General features: G+C 51.6%; 1 protein-coding gene across 2 annotated transcripts in view; it reads right to left on the bottom strand.

The window, feature by feature from the left end:
* Positions 1-160: 160 nt before the first annotated feature.
* The window catches only part of ESYT1 (extended synaptotagmin 1), a 27736-nt gene continuing 10407 nt past the window's right edge, over positions 161-17489 (bottom strand). Inside the window, exons 2-31 of one of the 2 annotated variants that reach the window (XM_044679862.1) lie at positions 15579-15620; positions 15135-15269; positions 14937-15010; positions 14719-14791; positions 14460-14549; positions 13913-13968; positions 9947-10070; positions 9666-9842; positions 9441-9523; positions 9175-9223; positions 8964-9050; positions 8786-8878; positions 8475-8546; positions 7982-8068; positions 6720-6869; positions 6391-6546; positions 5895-6071; positions 5678-5760; positions 5509-5557; positions 3857-3946; positions 3635-3730; positions 3408-3479; positions 3244-3330; positions 2935-3075; positions 2661-2803; positions 2385-2483; positions 2161-2292; positions 1961-2066; positions 1829-1878; positions 161-903 (exon numbers count right to left, since the gene is read on the bottom strand). In XM_044679862.1, the coding sequence (XP_044535797.1) occupies positions 864-903; positions 1829-1878; positions 1961-2066; positions 2161-2292; positions 2385-2483; positions 2661-2803; positions 2935-3075; positions 3244-3330; positions 3408-3479; positions 3635-3730; positions 3857-3946; positions 5509-5557; positions 5678-5760; positions 5895-6071; positions 6391-6546; positions 6720-6869; positions 7982-8068; positions 8475-8546; positions 8786-8878; positions 8964-9050; positions 9175-9223; positions 9441-9523; positions 9666-9842; positions 9947-10070; positions 13913-13968; positions 14460-14549; positions 14719-14791; positions 14937-15010; positions 15135-15269; positions 15579-15620 (2913 nt within the window). In that variant the 3' untranslated portion in view covers positions 161-863. Of the gene's footprint in view, positions 904-1828; positions 1879-1960; positions 2067-2160; positions 2293-2384; positions 2484-2660; positions 2804-2934; positions 3076-3243; positions 3331-3407; positions 3480-3634; positions 3731-3856; positions 3947-5508; positions 5558-5677; positions 5761-5894; positions 6072-6390; positions 6547-6719; positions 6870-7981; positions 8069-8474; positions 8565-8785; positions 8879-8963; positions 9051-9174; positions 9224-9440; positions 9524-9665; positions 9843-9946; positions 10071-13912; positions 13969-14459; positions 14550-14718; positions 14792-14936; positions 15011-15134; positions 15270-15578; positions 15621-17489 lie in introns of both variants that reach the window. The other variant, XM_044679863.1, reaches the window with a different exon arrangement.

Genomic DNA, 17489 nt, shown 5'->3' on the forward strand with positions numbered 1-17489 from the left:
TGCAACAAGGGCTCACGGGGCGGCAGAAATGAATGTAACAGGGACGGAGGAAGGAGGCTGGCGTGAGTCCGCGAGCCGGGCAATCGCTCCCGAATCCCATCTCCCTCCCTGGACCGGCCCTCGACAGACCGTCGCCCGCAGGAGAAGGACCAGCCGCGGATGACATTCTCAGCATTTTAATATAAGAGAATACAGTAGACAGGCAGAATCGATGCAAATAAAAGGACCAGAAGCCGCTCTGGCCACGCCGTCAAAGCTCAGGCACTTTAAAGAAAACAAAACCAAGCAGCCCGTGGGGGGCAGCAGACTGGCCCACCCTCGCCGGCCACCTCGCCCGCCTGGGACCCGAGTCCTCGGCCGCCCCACGGAGGTCGGCCCCGGCACCCCCCACATGCAGCAGTCCTGGGGGGAGGCCTGCCACCTCCTCGGCCCCCGCCTGCGGCAGGGAAGGCAGCCACAAGGCAGTTAAATAAAAACAGAGGTCTTTTGAGAAAAGCAGAATTTGGCATAAGCTAATACCTTGGCATGTGTGGCCAGCGGCCAGGCACAGGCACACGGTCCCCAGGGAGGCCGGGAGGTGGCTGTGGCCCAGGGTGAGGTGTGGGGAGCAGCCAGCTCAGGTACCTGCCCCAAGAGCCCAAAAGGAGGTCAGGCCGTGCAGGGGATGGCGTGTGCAGGAGGGGAACATGGTCCTTCTCTTTGGTCAGGCAACGGCCCTCAGCCCGGGGCCGGGGGGGGGGGGGTGATGGGGAAGGGGGGGCTCAGCCTCAGCCCCCAGCTCTAGGCTCTTCACATTGGGGTGGTGATGCAGTGAGTCAGGCAAGGGTCAGGGGCACGTCTTGGGGCTGGTCAGCTCCTGGCTCCTAGGAGCTGCTCCTGTCCTTGTCCTCCGTGAGGTCATACCTGCAGGAGGGAACAAGGGAGCTTCTGTGGGCGGGGGAGAGAAGGCAGCACTGGGGCCTCCCAACAACCCACAGAAGGATCCAGCCATCAATCGGCAAGTATTCGCTCATCTCCCACTGAGCCAAAGATCTCCTACCTCGAAGGGTTTCTGTTCTATTTGGGGGGACGTAAGCCCCTCCTCCGAGTGCTGCTCTCAGAGACACCCCAGAGGGTGCCTGTCTTTGGTTTCTGGGCTTTGATAGCCCTGTTTGTTTTCTTAATGTGTAAAGATACCATTCAGGCTTTGAAGAAAACAGGCTGTGAAGTAGCCTGTTGGAGATTCCCAGAACTTAGTGCTGGGAGACCTCCTTTTTATAAAAAAGGAAAAGGGCCGAGGACAGCAGGGTGGCTCCGTGGATGGAGAGCCAGGCCTAGAGATGGGAAATCCTGGGTTCAAATCTGGCCTCAGACACTTCCTAGCTGGGTGACCCTGAGCAAGTCACTTAACCCCCATTGCCTAATCCTTCTTGCTCTTCTGCCTTGGAACCAATATACAGTATTCATTTTAAGATGGAAGGTGAGGGTTTAAAAAAAAAATAAAGGAAAAGGGCTGAGAAGGGCAAAAAGCGAGTAGAGTAAGAGCTGGAAACTTGAACCCAGCTCCCTGGACTTACAGACAGCACTTTTTCTCACTGTGCTTCATTCTAATTTCTTTGCTGGCAGGCAGCACCTGTGTGGGATGTTGTCCTTCTAGGACATCCTTCCCAGCTTGATGATAAGGTTCTCTAGACCAAGATTTCTCACCTTCTCAAACCACCAACCCAAGGAGAAGTCACCTCTCTCTCTCTCTCTCTCTCTCTCTCTCCCCCAGGCTTCAGAAGCCCCACATATCAGGGAGATGCCGTGGCTGCCAGCTAGTACCATCTGGACTGCTCCACAGACTTACCATTGAGCAGCACCCTGGGACAGGTCCATCTCAGCGAGGTCAAGCTGCACCTGGTAGGGGAGAGGATGCTCTAGCGATCTCTCAGGGGCCTTTAAGGCATTCCCTCTGCCTCGCCCGACCCAGCCCTCTCACCTTCCCCAACAGTTCACGATCCCTTGACATAAAGGAGCTATTGGACTTCACGGAGACATCCAGCTTCCGTCGAAGGGCTTCATCCAGGGGCAATTCCCACTCAAACCTGGGGCAGGGGCAGAGTGAGGGAAAGGATCAACAGGGAGACCAGGGCCCCTCCACCTCTTGCCTGCCAACAATCCAGCCCAGTGCCCACTGACCTCTCACTGAATTCAGGGTTCAGAGTTCTCTTCTTTTGGGAGGTCTTTCTCTTGGAGCCCCGGTTTTTGTCTGGTAGCAACAGCAGTGACACATAGGGGTCAGGGGGATCCCGGCTACTTTGCCGCAAGCTCCTACGAGAAAGAGGGGAAAGAAGAGTCTTGAGGAGAAGGGGCAGGAAAGGGCAGAGCATGAAAGTGGGGGGTGGGAGGAGATGGGGGCTCACCGACAGCTGTGGACAATGCTAACTAGCTTGCGCTCCTCACTGTAATACCAAACTGTCAACTTCACTTGGCCTAAAGGCCCAGCTGGAGCTTCAGATGGGCTGTAGGGAGAGAGAGAGAGAGAGAGAGAGAGAGAGAGAGAGAGAGAGAGAGTGAGTGAGAGAGAGAAAGAGAGAGAGAGAGAGTCAGTGGGAAGAAAGCCATTTGGACCCCTACTTTATATACACCCCTTATACCACACCCCAAACCCCTCCACATCCAAGATTCCAACCCCATACCTATCACTGCGTGGCAGGCGTTGTCGGAGTTCAGGGGCTGAGGAGGAGATAAGGGGTGGCGTCCCCCATGGCTCTGTCTCCTCCATCAGGGGAGAAGGACTGTGGCTGTGGGCTTCCACCCCTGAGTGCTGGGACACAAGAATCTGGGGGGGTGGGGAGCAGAGTTGTTAGCTAGGAGGGGCTGATTCTTCTTCCCAGCTGGGCCACCTTTACCTCTGTTTTCCAAGTCCTTCCTGGCCCCCCTCTCTCACTCCTCTCCCACAAAGATACTCACCCCCAGCTGTGCTCTGAGTAGCACTTGCCCCTGCCCATTGCTAAGGGGAAACCATCGATCCAGGCACAGTTGGTCAGCGATGAGGAGCTCGGAGAGTTGCAAGGAGACTGAGCCCAGAGTACCAGTCCCCTCTCCCCGTACCTAGGGAGAGCCAGGGAGCAATGGTGACAGGGCTGGACACTAGGTGATGGAAGTGGGCTAGGTGCGTCACTTCTGGCACTCTGAACTGAGAGCGCTGGAAGGAATGGAGTGGCTTCTTTGCGCTTCCCCCGGGTGTGAGAACCAGAGAACCACAAGGAGGAAAAGTACCTGAAGCTCCAAGCTCTCAATGTTTGGCTTTCTGATGAGGAAGGAGAAACTCTCATCCCATATCGGGGCTGCGGTTTGGGGGCAAGTCTAGAGGAGACAACGGGATGGTCGTTAGTGGGGAGAAAGGTTCCCTACCACTCTCGCCTTTCATCCTTGCTCATTACCTTGCTCTTGTAAGAGGTGTCCCCGACAGTGAGGCTGGCATATGGGTTTGGGGGCTTGGTGCCCTTTCGGAGCTAGGAGGCAAATATGACATCAGTCAGAAGGACAGCCCCACCTCGGAGGCAGCCCCCGTGCCTCGGGGTTCCTGCACTCCACAAAGAGCTTGTGGCTTCAGGGCTGGGGAGGGGGGAAGGCTGGGGCCCAGAGGGGAAGGAGGAGCATCTCTCACCGGCAGATCTTCAGCCCGCTCTAGGTAGACAGACAGAAGGGCAGCTGCCAGTTCTGCACTCTTCTGGGTCTGGATAAGACTATTCACCTGCAGCACCTGGTAGGAGAAAGTGTTGAGAAAGCCTTGGGGCAGAGCAATGGAAGCTGGACAACGTCCCCTGAAGGAGGCCTTCACCCTTGCCCTCTAGTCTCTTCCCTCCCTTCTACATGGGGTCTCTTTTACCTCCTCCAGCTCTGTGGCAGTGGGCCGGGGGGTCAGACGCTCCAGGCGCAGGTGCAGGCGGCCAGACGGTACGTCCTCCAGGGACAACCACTGGGAAATAAGGCAGGGGTTAGGGTTCTGGGACCCTCCTACCTGGCATCATCAGTAATCACAAATGCTCCCTTCATCTTTCCATCCAGTTAACTTTCCTCCTAGATCTTTTTTAAACCCTTACCTTCTGTCTTAGAATATATACAAGTCTCAGTTCCAAGGCAGAAAAGCGGTAAGGGCTGGGCAAGGGGTCAAGTGACTTGCCCAGGGTCACCCAGCTAGCAAGTGTCTGAGGCCAGACTGGAACCCAGGATCTCCCATCTCTAGGCTCGGCTCTCCATCCATTGAGCTACCCAGCTGCCCCTCTCCTCTATCTCTTGCCCTTTGTTGCAGAACTTCTCAAAAAGGCCATCTACATATTTATAATGGGTGTCTCCATTTTTTCCTCTCTCATTCTCTTCTTAAGCCATTAGGACCCAGCTTCTGCCCTTATTGCCCTGAGATTGCACTCTCCAAGGTGGCCAAAGCTCATTCTCCTTGAGCTCTCTGCAGCCTTGGACACCAGCAATCCCTCTCTCTGCCCTGACCTTGGCTTCTCTCCAGGGTGCAGGACATCATCGTGTGCTGGCTTTCCTCCTACCCATCTGGTGCCCCTTAGGTCTCCTTTGCCTCATGCGTTGGGGCTCTCTCCTCTCCTCTCTGTACTCCTTCACTGGGAGAGCTCCTCGGCCCCTCTTATTCTCTCACATCTGCCTCCCCTGCCTCGGTCTCTCTCCTGACCTCCAGCCTTGTGTGGCCAACTGCCTTTCCTACATTTTGAACTGGATGCCCAGTCGTGTCTCCAACTCGGGTATGTCCAAAACAGAACTTATCTTTCCCCCTAATCCCGCCTCCTCCCACCTTCCTGATTCCTGGGGAGGGCAACATTGTCCTCTGATCCCTGGCTGGCCAGCTTGAGCCAGCCAGGGCTCTTCGCCATCTCCCTCCCCACCATATCTAGGCTGCTGCCAAGGCCGGCTCATCTGACCTTTGCATCATCCCTCCCAAGGGCCACCTTCGCCTTCCTCCTCTGCCTTGGCCTGCCACCACCCAGCGCAGACCCTCAACACTTCCCCCCAGACTCTTACAACAGCCTACTGGGGGTCTCTCCTGGCTCCCATCCATTTTCCATTCAGCCACTAACGTGATTAAACTCCACTGGCTCCCAGTCACCCCAGGACTGAATAGAAAACTCTGGGCTCAGCGCCTGAAGCCCTCCATAAGGTGGCCTCTTCCAAGCTTCTTACCTATCACTCCCCAAGGGGTACCCTTCATTCCAGGGACACTGATCTCTGAGCTTGGGCTGTCCCCCATGCTAAAACCCTGGCCCTTCCCCACTCCACCTTCTAATTTCCCCAGCCTCCTTTAAGTCCCAACAAAAGGCCCTCTTCTTACAGGAAGCCTTCCCCTGCGTCCCTTAATCCTCGTGCCTTCCCTCTGTTCATTTTGTCCTATTTATCCTGCAGCTAGCTTGCTTTGTTTTTATTTGTGGCCCCCATTAGACCACGAGTTCCTTGAGGGCAGGGACCACCACTGGTCTTTTTGTAACCCCAGCACCGAGCGCAGTGGCTGGCTGAGCTCACCTCATCAATGAAGCCACTGCTGAGGACCCTGCTGAGGCTGACTTTACACCTGAGAGAGACCGGAGGAAGAGAGCTCCATGCTTCAGGCCTTTCCCAACCTCCCCCTCCTCCATCCCTCCCCCCATCCCTCCATCTCTCCATCACTCCATCCCTCCCCTCCATCCCTCACCGGCCCAGGAAGTCATCCTTGTCCAGGTCCTTGTCAAAGACATCCACCTCCAGCTCCTGGCCCGGAATCGCTGTGACAATCACCTGTAGGGAAGAGGAATGCCCAGGGGCTCCGGCGATCTTCCTGCCCGGGGACCTGAAGGAAAAGCCCCCGGCTCCCGGTCCCAAGGGTTTCCTGGCGTGGGGCAGGTCTGGGGGCTGAGCTCCGGAATCCTGACCTCAAAGACCTCGTTCCAGCGAGGGTTGAGCTCCTCTCGTACCACGCGGCTCCGGAAGCTCCGTCCTGCCACCCGAAGCTTCACGTAGGGGTCTGACTTGCCTTTCACCAGCCCTCCCAAGAAGCGGTCTTTGGCGATCAAGTCCTGGGCTTCTAACACGTGGATTCGCAGAACACTCTGTAGGTAGCAAAGGGGAAGCCTTTTCCCACAGCCAGTCCTGTGAAGGCTCTGGGCCATTTAGGATGGGCAGACGAACCCGTGAACAAATAGCAGGAGAGCTACATGCACAGCATCCTAGGATGGTGGAAGCAGGAAGTGCTGGGTTCAAATCCCAGTCAAGTGGCCTTGGGCAAGTCATATAATCTCTGTGAGATCCAGGCTCTCATCTGTAAAATTCAGGGTTGGATTTGAGGGCCTCGGAGTTCTCTTCTGCCTCTAAATCTAAGATCCGGGCATGACTGCACAGGAGGGATCCCGGATCAACATTCCCATTTACCTCCGTCCCAAAGTGGCCGTCTGGAGTGCAGTGGCTTGGCCGGGGTGGGATGTCCACACTGCTGCCCATCTGGATGCTCTCACTGGCTGTGTCCAGGAGGCCAGGAGAGCTTGGCATGGTGGGGAAGTGTAGGTGTGATGTGTCTGAATAAAGAATCTACAGAAAGGGGAGGGGGGTTCCCACATCAGCTCGGCTCCCCCCAGGCCCCAACAAGCTCTTGACTACGAGTTGTCTGTTCGTCTCGCCATTATTCCCATCCATCAGACAAACATTTATGGAGCAGCAGACCAGTCACTCCTCTCTAAATCCTCCCACCGGTGCCCCCATACCCTCAGAACCAGCTTCATGTAGAGTCGGGAGTTCGGGCCAGAACTAGAGAGCTGGAACCACTGGTCCAGAGTGAGGTCAGGAGCAGTGAGCAGGCGGGCCAGGGGCAGGGTCAGGGCTCCTAATGTCAGGGCCCTTGAGTCATCCTTCACCTGTGAGGAAATACCATGGAGGAGCCCGGGAAGAGTGGAAAATGTGGGAGGAGATGAAGGGGAAGTAAAAAGATCACACTCTGCTCCCACCCTTATTTCCAAGATGCATTCTGCTGGCTGGACTTCCAAGAGCAGCCCCAACCACATCAAGATATAATTGGGTGGGTGGGGCAGCTGGGTGGCTCAGTGGATTGAGAGCCAGACCTAGAGTCAAGAGGTCCTGGGTTCAAATCTGGATTCAGACACTTCCTAGCTGTGTGACTCTGGGTAAGTCACTTAACCCCCATTGCCTAGCCCTTTACCATTCTTCAGCCTTGGAACCAATACATAATAATGATTCTAAGGCAGAAGGTAAGAGTTTTAAAAAAATAATTGGGAAATGTTAAACAGAATGAATAAAAATTACAATACAATGCAGATAATGCTAATTTGTGATTTTCTAAGTCAACAGGCAACAGCAGGCTGGGATCTCTTTCTAGCTGAGATCCACATCCAAGATTCTGCTCCTGCCATTTCTTGCCCCTCTCTGACCATCAAAGCCCAGCTTTGATGTGTACCCTCTCTTCCAGGAAGCCTGCCCAGAGCAAATGAGAAGCCCACACATCACTCTCCCTTCCTCCTCTAAACTCCCTCAGCCCTTTTAAGTGTATAGCCTACAAGCTGGCCTAAAGCTAAGCTTCTTTCCTAAGGTTAAGGCACCTCATTTTCCTTGGGTTTCCCCAGGGTATCTGGTTTGCTGCTGAGAACTTTATAGTTCTTTATAGCACTCAAATGCCCGACTTATTTAGGGGGAAGTTTCTTTCATAATCCTCAAAAAGAAAAGAGAATAAGAAGAGAAAGGCTGACAAAAACTGCTAGAAATCCACAGGAGGTAATTTAAATGGGCAAAAGGCAACAAGCAGGCTGCAGAGAGCCCCAGAGAGGAACACAGAACAACATGGGGATTTTCCCAGCTTCTCTGCTGGACCTCTGTCTTATTTTCCAGCAGGCAGCTTATCTTTCTGGTTTTCAGATTTTCGGAGGGCCTCATTTCCCTTTGCATTTCCCACAGTCCTTGGAGTGAGCCAGCCAGCTCAGTAACTCTCCCTGCCATGCCAGTGGAGATCTCTCACCTGCGCGTCAAGCTCTTGGCTTCTCGGGTCCTGCAGGAAGAACCGGAAGGCTTCTTCCCATACCGGGGAGTTGGTGTTGTAGGCAGCCTGGGAAGGAGGGGGAGAAGGAAGTGTTTACACCAGGAAGTAGGTTAAAGCCCATTTAAAATGATAAGGATCAAGCTGGGCCCCAAAGAGGGGCTTGGGGAAACCCCCAGCACCTGCTCCCCCCACCTGGAGGGTACCGAGGGCTGGTGGGGAGGGTCCACAACAGAGGACAATTGTCCATCCTGTCATTTTGAGCACCGTATTCATCAGTTGGGGTGATTTTTTTTTTCTCTTCCTCATTTTAAAACTCTTAAAAGAGACTTCACCTGACTGCAGGAAAGGTGATTAAACAGGGTGCGACCAGTCTTATCTCCCCATTTCCCCTTCTTAAAAGAAAATCAACAAAATCTATTTTTAAAAGCAAAAAGAAACAAGATCCAAGATGGAACTTTTCCAAGGCCCTCACCTTGCTCTCTCGAGTCACATCCTGCACAGAGAACTGCACCATTGGGTTGGGTTCCTTGTTCCCCTTCTTCAGCTGGGAAGGAGCAGAGAGCTCCCTTGAGTATTTTTAGCCAGGAGGGAGGCAGATTGGAGATGGGGCTGCTACATCCCAGCCTCCCTTCTAGAATTAGCTAGGGACAGGGTAAAGCACTTTGTACCCCGTGCCCTTTCCCTTGCTCCCTGTATCAGGAACAGAAAACATCATAGAATGCCAGAATATTTACCCCATCTCTGCCTAACCCCACTAGGTCCCTTGGCAGTCCCCAAACTCACTGGCAGATCCTGAGCCCTGTCCAAGTAGACGACCAAGATGGCAGCCGAAGGAGGTTCTGGTCGAGAAGAGATACCTCTGTTCCACTGCAGTACCTGAGAGCAACAGAATTCAGTTCCTTTAGCTACAGGTTCCTTCCCTTTGACGTATCTGTTCCTGTTCATTGCTGGCATCCATTACCTGCTCTAGCTTGTCAGCATCCGGCAACAGCGACAGCCACTCGAGCCGAAGGTGAACTTGGCCCTGGCCGCCTTGTAGGGGGAACCACTAGGGGTTAGAGGAGACAGAAGAGATTCTGAGGTGGCCGTGGAGTCAGATTCCCAGACACCCCCGATGCCCGATGGAGGAGACCCATCATCCCAGTCCTTCCCACCCGCCTCTCCCCACTCACATTATCCAACACTTGAGCCTCTAGCACCTTCCCCAGGTCCAGCTTCAGTCTGAGAGGGGAGGAGGGAGAAATGGGATTAGCAGTTGGTAATTAGCTCTTCTCCAGGTACTTAGCTCAGCAAATCCCATCTCTCCAAGTCTCTTTCCCTTGTCTTGAGGAGAATTTGATAGATGGGCATTGGAACATGGCAGGATGGGGAGAAATAATGCCACCGAGTCTAGGACACCCGTATCAAGAGTCCACTCAGACCTCATTCATGGTCTTACCTGCCTAGAAAGTCATCTTTGTCCGGATCCTTGTCAAATATTTCCACTTCTACCTCCTGTCCTGGGACCTCATGTACCATCACCTGAGGGGGGAAGGGGAAAACTTTGCCTTTAAGGGGTATTTTCTGAGGAGCCTTCTCCGAAGACCCCTTTCTTCGTGAGCTTCTCTCCTAGGTCCACCACCCTTTCTGGGTTTCCCTCCTCCCTCTTCCCCAGCCTTCCTACCTCATAGGTCTCTCCCCACTGGGGGTTGAGGTCTTCGTTAATGACTCGGCTGCAGAACACTTGGGTCCCTACGCGCACTATGGCGTATGGGTCTGACTTGCCTTTCATCAGACCTGGCACATAGGTGTCCTTGGAGCTCAGTGCCCGGGCAGCAAGCAAGTGAATCCGGACAATACCCTGAGGGAGGAGAGGGGCAGAGAGAGAGTAGCTCAGACAAGGAGAGCCTTCTGGAGGGGACGTCCTGAGAACAGGGTTTGGGGTGGGGAAGGGAAGGAACATACCCGAGGGAGGGGAGATCGAAGCTGGGCCACATCCTGCAAGTCTGGCACAAGAGGCACCAGCAGGCGATTGGGCAGGACGAGGAAAGCAGCGATGGAGTCCATGATCACTGTGTCGGACAGAGAGCTGAGGAAGGAACAGGGAGGAGAGCTAAGTCCCCAGAGCTCAGTCTTGGTCTCCCAATTTCTCCTAACCTGGAGAGGAGGGGAGCTTTGGGCCCAACCCTGCCCTCCTCAACCCTTGGCTCCCCTGTCTCTTCTCAGGTTTCCTCTTGATCTCTCTTTCTGTGAGGAGAATCCTTTACCGGCTGCTTTTCCTCCTCTAGAGAAACCGCCGGCATTTCCCAAGGTTCTGTTCCAAAGCTTCTCTCCTCTCCTACTCTCATAATCTCAATAGAAGTTCTTCTCTTGGACCTGGAGTCCAAGAACTGTTTTTCTCTTATGATCTGATTTATTTTTATTTTAGGCATTTGAAAACATTCTGAAAAAGGGGCCAGAGGTCCCACCAGCTTGTGTGCATGCTACAAAAAAGGCTGAGAATCCCTGGTCTACACCAATGACCCCAATTCCATCTCTGGCCCTGTCATCTCTCTTGGTCTTTGATCAGTCACCAAACATTTAGGGCAAGCTAATGGGGATACAATGTTTTTCTAACTATTTATTATTGTTGTTTTAAAAATCCTTTTACTTTCTATCTTTGAATGGATACTAAGTATTGGTATCAAGGCAAGAGACAGGTAAGGGCTAGGCAACTGGAATTAAGTGACTTGCTCAGAGCCACACAGCTAGGAAGGGTCTTAAGGCTGGCTTTGAACTCAGGACTTCCCATCTCCAGGCCTGGCTCTCTATTCACCATGCCACTTAACTGTCCCTATAACAATTAAAAAAAAAAACAAAAAACTTTCCTCCTTTTCCTCCACCCCTCTTCCACCAGTACATATTCTACATACATATGGGGAAGATAACATGTAAACATGTCCATACATGAGTAAATACAAAATAAATATAAGGAAATTCCAGGGGAAGACACTAGAAGTTAGGGGTAGGATTGGGGAGAGGGTAGAAGGGAATGGAGAACAGGAAAGATCTCAGAAAGTGACCCTTGAATCTGGCCTCTGTGACACTGCCTAGCTATGTGACCCTGGACAAGTCACTTAACCCCCACTGCCTAGCCCTTCTTGCTAGGTCCACATAAACTATATATTAACTAATAACTAAGTAATCCTCACAACACCGAAGACCCCTCTTCTGCCTCAGAACACACAGTATTGATTCTAAGATGGAAGGTCAGGGTTTGTGAAAACCAAGTGGCATCTGGAGTATGCTTTGAAGGATTCTAAGAGGCAGATGAAGTACAGTCCGGCTTTCAGACCTTCAGATGACAGCTGGGTATTTTCATTTGAGTGTGACATCAAACTCAAGTGTGTCTAAAATGAAATTACACGCTTGGTCCTCTTCCTCCTCCTCCTCCTCCTCCTCCTCCTCCCTTTCCTTTCTCCTCCTCTGCCTCCTCCTCCTCCCTTCCTTCTCCATTTCTGGCCATCTATGAGAGCATCATTCATTTTCCCAGTCACTCAGGCTAGAGATTTCAGTCTAGACAAAAAGAAGAAAACACATGGTGGTTTTAGAAGATTGGGCAAATCGAGCTTCCCCTCCTGCTCCTGACCACTATAGCAGCACAGGCTGTGAGCGGCTGCCTTAATGAGGGAGCACCATCATCCATTCACTCAGTTAGCTAACTACTCTGTGCCTGGCACTGTGTTAGCCATTCGTATATATAGGTGTAGGGAGCTTCTGAAGGGGGATTTCCTTCAGCAAGACTTATCAGCTTTCCTCTGTATTTTATATAACAACAAAAAATAAAAGTAACAAAACCTCCCAAATCTAATCCAACAGGGGTTTATTAAGCCCCTACTATGTGCAAGGTACTATACTAAATAGAAAGACGTGATGAAAAATTGTGGCTACCTTCAAGAAGCTGACATTCTATCTGGGGCAGAGGCTAGAACCATCAGCACCCAGGAGGAATAGGAAAGGCTTCCTGGAGGTGGAGGCCCATGAACTGAGCTCTTGGAAACTAAAGAGGATTCTAAGAGACAGAGGGAGGGAATGCCAGGCAAAGCCACTGAAGCAAGAGCTGGGAGTGCTGGATTCCAGGAACAACCAGTAGATCCATTTGGCTGGAATGCAGAATTGCTCCAGATAAAGACTGGGAAAGGTGACAGAAGCTGAAGTTCTCAACGTCAGGTCAAGAAGTTCACATTTGCTTCTAGAAGCAATAGACTAGTCCAGAAGAGCTTTGCCCATGGGAGGGAGGTGGTCAGCCCTTGCCTTAGAAAGATGGCTCTGGCAGTTGTTTAGATTAGAGAGATTAGAGCTGAACCAGGAAGACTCACGAGAATGCTATTTATTGCAGCTCAGGCAAGAAAGAAAGGAGGCCTGGCCCAGGGCAGTGGCTGCAGAAGAGGAGACAAGGAGAGCCTGCTGCTTCCAAAGGCCTCCTGGAGGCAGAATGGACAAGCTTTGGCAACACATTGGAATGGGGAGTTTTCTTAGATAAATAAGAATCAAATATGGGACATTTCAATGTTGATATTTGGAGATATACAATAATATAGGCATAATCTCTCTACATAAAATATGTTGTATATACTGTATATATAAAACCTGTTTTATATATAATATATAGACATTTTATATAATAATACACCTTTTACACATAATAGACATTTTATTTGTAATGTGTGTTTTATATATAGCATGTAGACATTTCACACATAACATATACATATGTTTATATAGACATAATACACACATGTATTTAACATATACTATATGAACGTGTTTTACATATAATGTCTATATATATATATTTATATATATTTTATATATACACACACATATATAAAACTGAGCACTGAGGAAACCTGGGTACAAGTCTGTGGCCTGAGATACTCATGAGCAAATCATTTCATCTTTCTGAGTCTTGGTTTCTTCGTACATAAAAGGGAAACAATACCACTCTAGCCACTTCCCAGGATGGTTTTAAGAAAAGCTTAATCTTAATCCTCATGTTCCATCAGAGAGACACTGCTATTCTTTCTTTCCCACATCTACCCATTCCTTTTCACATCAACTCCCATTTAGACAACTGGTGGAATGTTTTCTTGGTGGCTTTTTGGGCACCCTAATCACTTTCCAATCTTCAATCTTCCCATATATACATAATAAGAAAACCAGGTAAACAAAATCTCTTCCGATGGTGTAGACAACATTCCACATCCATAGTCTCGCACCTAGACTATCACATTGAGTTAAATGATCTCTTTATCCAGCTTGTTCAGATTAATCTGCCTGAAGCTCTTTTATTACCATGTCATCCTACATGGCTCCCCTTTCTATAGGTTGGTGTCTAAAGCTATTCTGACTTTCAAGAAGCTCCATAATTCCAAGAACATTCATTCAGAGCTGAAAAGGACCTTAGAAGCCATCTAGATTAAACTTCCTAGCCATGTGACCCTGGGCAAATCACTTAACCCTGGGTGCCTCATTTTCCTCATCTGTAAAAAAGAGAGAAATGGCAAGCCACTCCAGAATCTTTACTAAGAAAACTCAAGAATAGCTTCACAAATAGCCAGGCACAACTGAAAAACAACTGAATGAGTCCAAATGTCCTCATTTTAAAGATGAGGAAATGGGGGCCCAGGAGGTGGTGCTTGGACTGAATCTTGAAGGAAGGGGGGAGATGCTACATCGACAGGATGAAATCAGCACTTATCCTGACTTTCAGTGACTTCCACAACTAGAGGATCATATCAACAAAGTCCATGCTATCTTGTCTCCTCTAATTAGAGAGTGAACTCCTTGAGGCAGGTATCATCATTCTTATGCTTCTGGGCCTGCCCTGTAACTCCACAGCACAGTACCAAGTACTTCACAAGCACTCAATAAACAACTGTTCATTCATACCTAAGGCCTGGGATATCCAGCAGGTTGGTCATCCCTGTCCAATTGATGTCCAAAGTCTGAAATGGAAAGAGTAGGGCAAATATCACCTTTTTAGGCAAGACTTTGAATGATTCTTCAATTCTTTCCTTCACTCCAACCTAACTCCCCTCTCCACAGCTGGCAATTCTCTTTCTCTTAGATCTTGATTCCTTTGGGATCTTCTCTAGTAGTTGGGTTTGTTTTTTTAATCCTTATGTTCTATCCTAGTAACAACTCTAAGACAGAATGGCAAATGGGGTTAAGTGACTTGCTCAGTGCCAATCAGCTAGGAAGTGTCCAAGGCCTGATTTGAATCCAGGACCTCTGTACTCTAGGTTTGGTGCTATATCCTCTGTGCCACTATCCACTCTATCCAGTATCCACCCTCCAGCTAGTTTTTCCATGCAAACTGTACGAAAGAAGGTTCTGGGTTGACCACCTCCCCATAGCTATGAGTCACCATTTTTCTCCTGGTCTCCTTTGGCTTCCAACTGCCCACCTGACCCTTTTCCCTCCGATTTCTCCTTACCGGGCGGCGGATGAAGAACATGGAAACAGCCCCAACGATAGGAAGGTCTCCCATAAGTGGTTCAAGGATCACCCTTAAGATGCCATGTAGCTGGAGTAGAGAGAGAAGGCCAGAGTCTCCTAATCACGTTTGCCTAGCCATACGCCCTGGCTGACATCCTTAACTGGGTCTTCCCATCTCCAGCCCTCTACTTTCCCACAGCTTCTCATGACTTAGAGCTAAGATACCTTAGCAGAGAGGATATGACCCTTTAACTCACCTGCATACCCTTGACTCCAGCTTTGCAAAAATATTTCTTCACTTCCACATCAATCTGCACATCACCCACATAGCTTTGGGGGTAGGGGTGGTGGGGGAAGGAAGAGACAGAAGAAAACAAATAATATTAGGACTTTAGGGTTGAAAAGGGCTAAGGGAGCCTGAGAAGAGAGAAACCAGGCTAGATAAAGTGGGGTGGGGTGATGGGGAAGAAGCTACCTGACATTAAGGTCCAGCAGGATCTGCTGTTTGTTCTGACCAGTGTGAACCTTGACTCCTAGGATTCGTAAAGGCTGAGAAGGGAACAGATAGAAGGGAAGGGCCAGTAGGTACAAGGCAGCATTCTGTGTGTCCCCTGTGCACTGACTTCCCAAATTGGACCCTCTGTCTCCTCAAGACATGAACCAGCCACCTCACCTTTTCTCCTAGTTCTACCCGAGTAAACGTGAAAGTCTGCAGATGAGTATTGGATGCCCGAACAGCTGGGGCCACCGTTTCCGCCAAGAGCTTCTCCATATATTGGCCCAGGAAAGGCCAGGCCTGGGCCACAATCTTGGGATAATAGAATGGGAGGCATCAGAGGAACATCCTGCCTCCTCCTCCCGTAGTCAACGCCCCTCTGAGAACCCACTTCCCCAAACAGCTGCCTCCCCCACTGAAAACTCTGGGGACAAGACTAGGTAGGATTCCTGGAGAGGTTTGGGCTTTCCATGCTACTAAGCCGCCATCTTGGACCCACCCCACCGAGGAGAAGACTGGGTTTAAACTGGGAGTTATGGGATCCACATCTTCTCCTGGCTGGCTGGGTAATAAAATTCTCAGCACCAGGCCAGAGGATTTGTCCAGCCACTGGAAACTCACCTTGTTCAACCATTCCACCTTTTCCACATCAGGGAAGCTGACCTGGAGGGAAGGAGGAAGACATACATTGGTACCATCATTCAGCCCAGGGCCTCTTAACCTTCTTCTGGGTCCCGCAAGAGGCTCCCCTGGCTTCTTAGTGAGGCCCATGGAGCTCTTCTCCGAGGGTTTGGTAAATGAACAAGAGACATAGGGGCAACAGAGCAAAGCAGCCCAGTGGAAGTGGGGATGATGGGTATGCTCTCACCCCAAGACCCCTGAATTAGAAGAGCTTCCTAGGATCTTGGTATCAGCCACGGACAGGACGTACATTCCAACGTGAGAGGACACTCTGACAGCAACATTTTTGTGGCTGAGTAGGCTCGGGGCAGAGGGACAACGGGTAGTTTCAGTTCCCCAAAGGATTCCCGGGAGACACTTGTAGGGGTGTTGCAGACTGCTGAGGGGCAGCTGTGATTTCTCGAGGGGGCACTAAGTCAGGGCTCAGGTAGCACAGAAGCCCCTTTGTTTCCTAATGGCTCCAGTGCGTGGGAGGTGGCAGCCACAGCTGCTGGGGTGAGGGAGGAGGAATCCTCTCCTTAGGTCGCTGGAGGAGACGTCCAAGTTCTGTTTTCCCAACCTCCAGCACTAGGGAAAGGATTAAGGGCCACAAAAGGGCATGAGCCCGAGGCCCCCCTTTCCTTCTGCCCTAGGGAGAAGTTTCCACAGACTGAGCAGTGGGAGTGGCAGAGTAGTGGAGCTGGTAGAGAAGGCTAGAAGGAGAAGGGGGTGGGGAGAAGGAGCTGGGCTGGGCAATCCCAGCCCAAAGGAGAGAGCTCCGGGGCACAACTCCAGCTCCAAGCTGCCAGCCTCCAGGCAGAGCCACGCTCTCTGAGGAGCCTGCTTGAACTCAGTCTGCGCTAGCTTTGATTCCCTTCTACTCAGTCAACTCTGCTGGGGGTGGCACAGGGAGGGGCCCGCCTTGATTCTGGGCTCAGGCTCTGTTTCCCGCTAATGCTCCTCCTGGCCTTCGCTGCTACATCCGGTCCATCCCTTCACTGCAGGGAAAGAGACTATTTCTGGGTCCCCACCTTCCGCTACCTACAGCCAGGGGGTCTGAAGAACAGGGTGGGGCAGAAGCCCGGAGGTGGGGGAAGGGTGTGGACCGCAGACACTGCAGCATCTGCACACATCCCCCTCCCCTCTCTCCTCCCTCCCCCAGTCCTGCAGCCAACCACCACCACTGCAGTCCAGGCTGGGGGCCTGGTGCTTAGATGATGAGGAACTGAAGAGGGTCTTGCCAGGGGATTGGGGATGTCCAAGAAGGTACGAGGGAGGGGGAGAATGACAGGGCGATGTTCCTGGGCTGGATTCTAAGAACCTCAGAGTTTGGAGGGGAATCGATATTATAAAGTAGGTAAAAAATGTCCCAGTGAAGGGGGAGGGGGGGACAGGGAAATCCCTTGGATCAGAACCAATTGGGGAAGGTGACGGAGATGCCTGTGGGGGAGGGGAAGAAAGTGCCATGCAGAGTGCAGATGAGGTGGCATCTATGGTGGGAGGTGGGGGTCTGGGGATGCGGGACGTGGAGTGCCAAGGTGTTGTGGGGAGGGGGGTCATTCAGGGCTCCGGAGAGAGAAGATGGGAGAAGTTAACAGATTCGGAGCTAGGGGACCTTGGTAGTGTCCAGTGGAAGGGGTAAAGAAGAGAATCCTGGCGGGAGTGGTGGTGGATCCATGGAGATCGGGATCCCGCAGGAGTATTGGGCTGGAGTGAAGTCAGCGGAGCTGTCCTGGGGATGGCTATGCGCGAGAGTAGAGGGCTGGGGACGGGGGCGGGGAGGGGTCTCCCCAGGACGGATCAGGGATGTTCCCGAGGGGACCTGCCGGCCAGGGGCTGTGGGAGGTGGGGGGCAGAGGGCTGTCTCACCCA

Source organism: Gracilinanus agilis, chromosome 5 (assembly GCF_016433145.1).
Source record: "Gracilinanus agilis isolate LMUSP501 chromosome 5, AgileGrace, whole genome shotgun sequence".
Lineage (NCBI taxonomy): Eukaryota > Metazoa > Chordata > Mammalia > Didelphimorphia > Didelphidae > Gracilinanus > Gracilinanus agilis.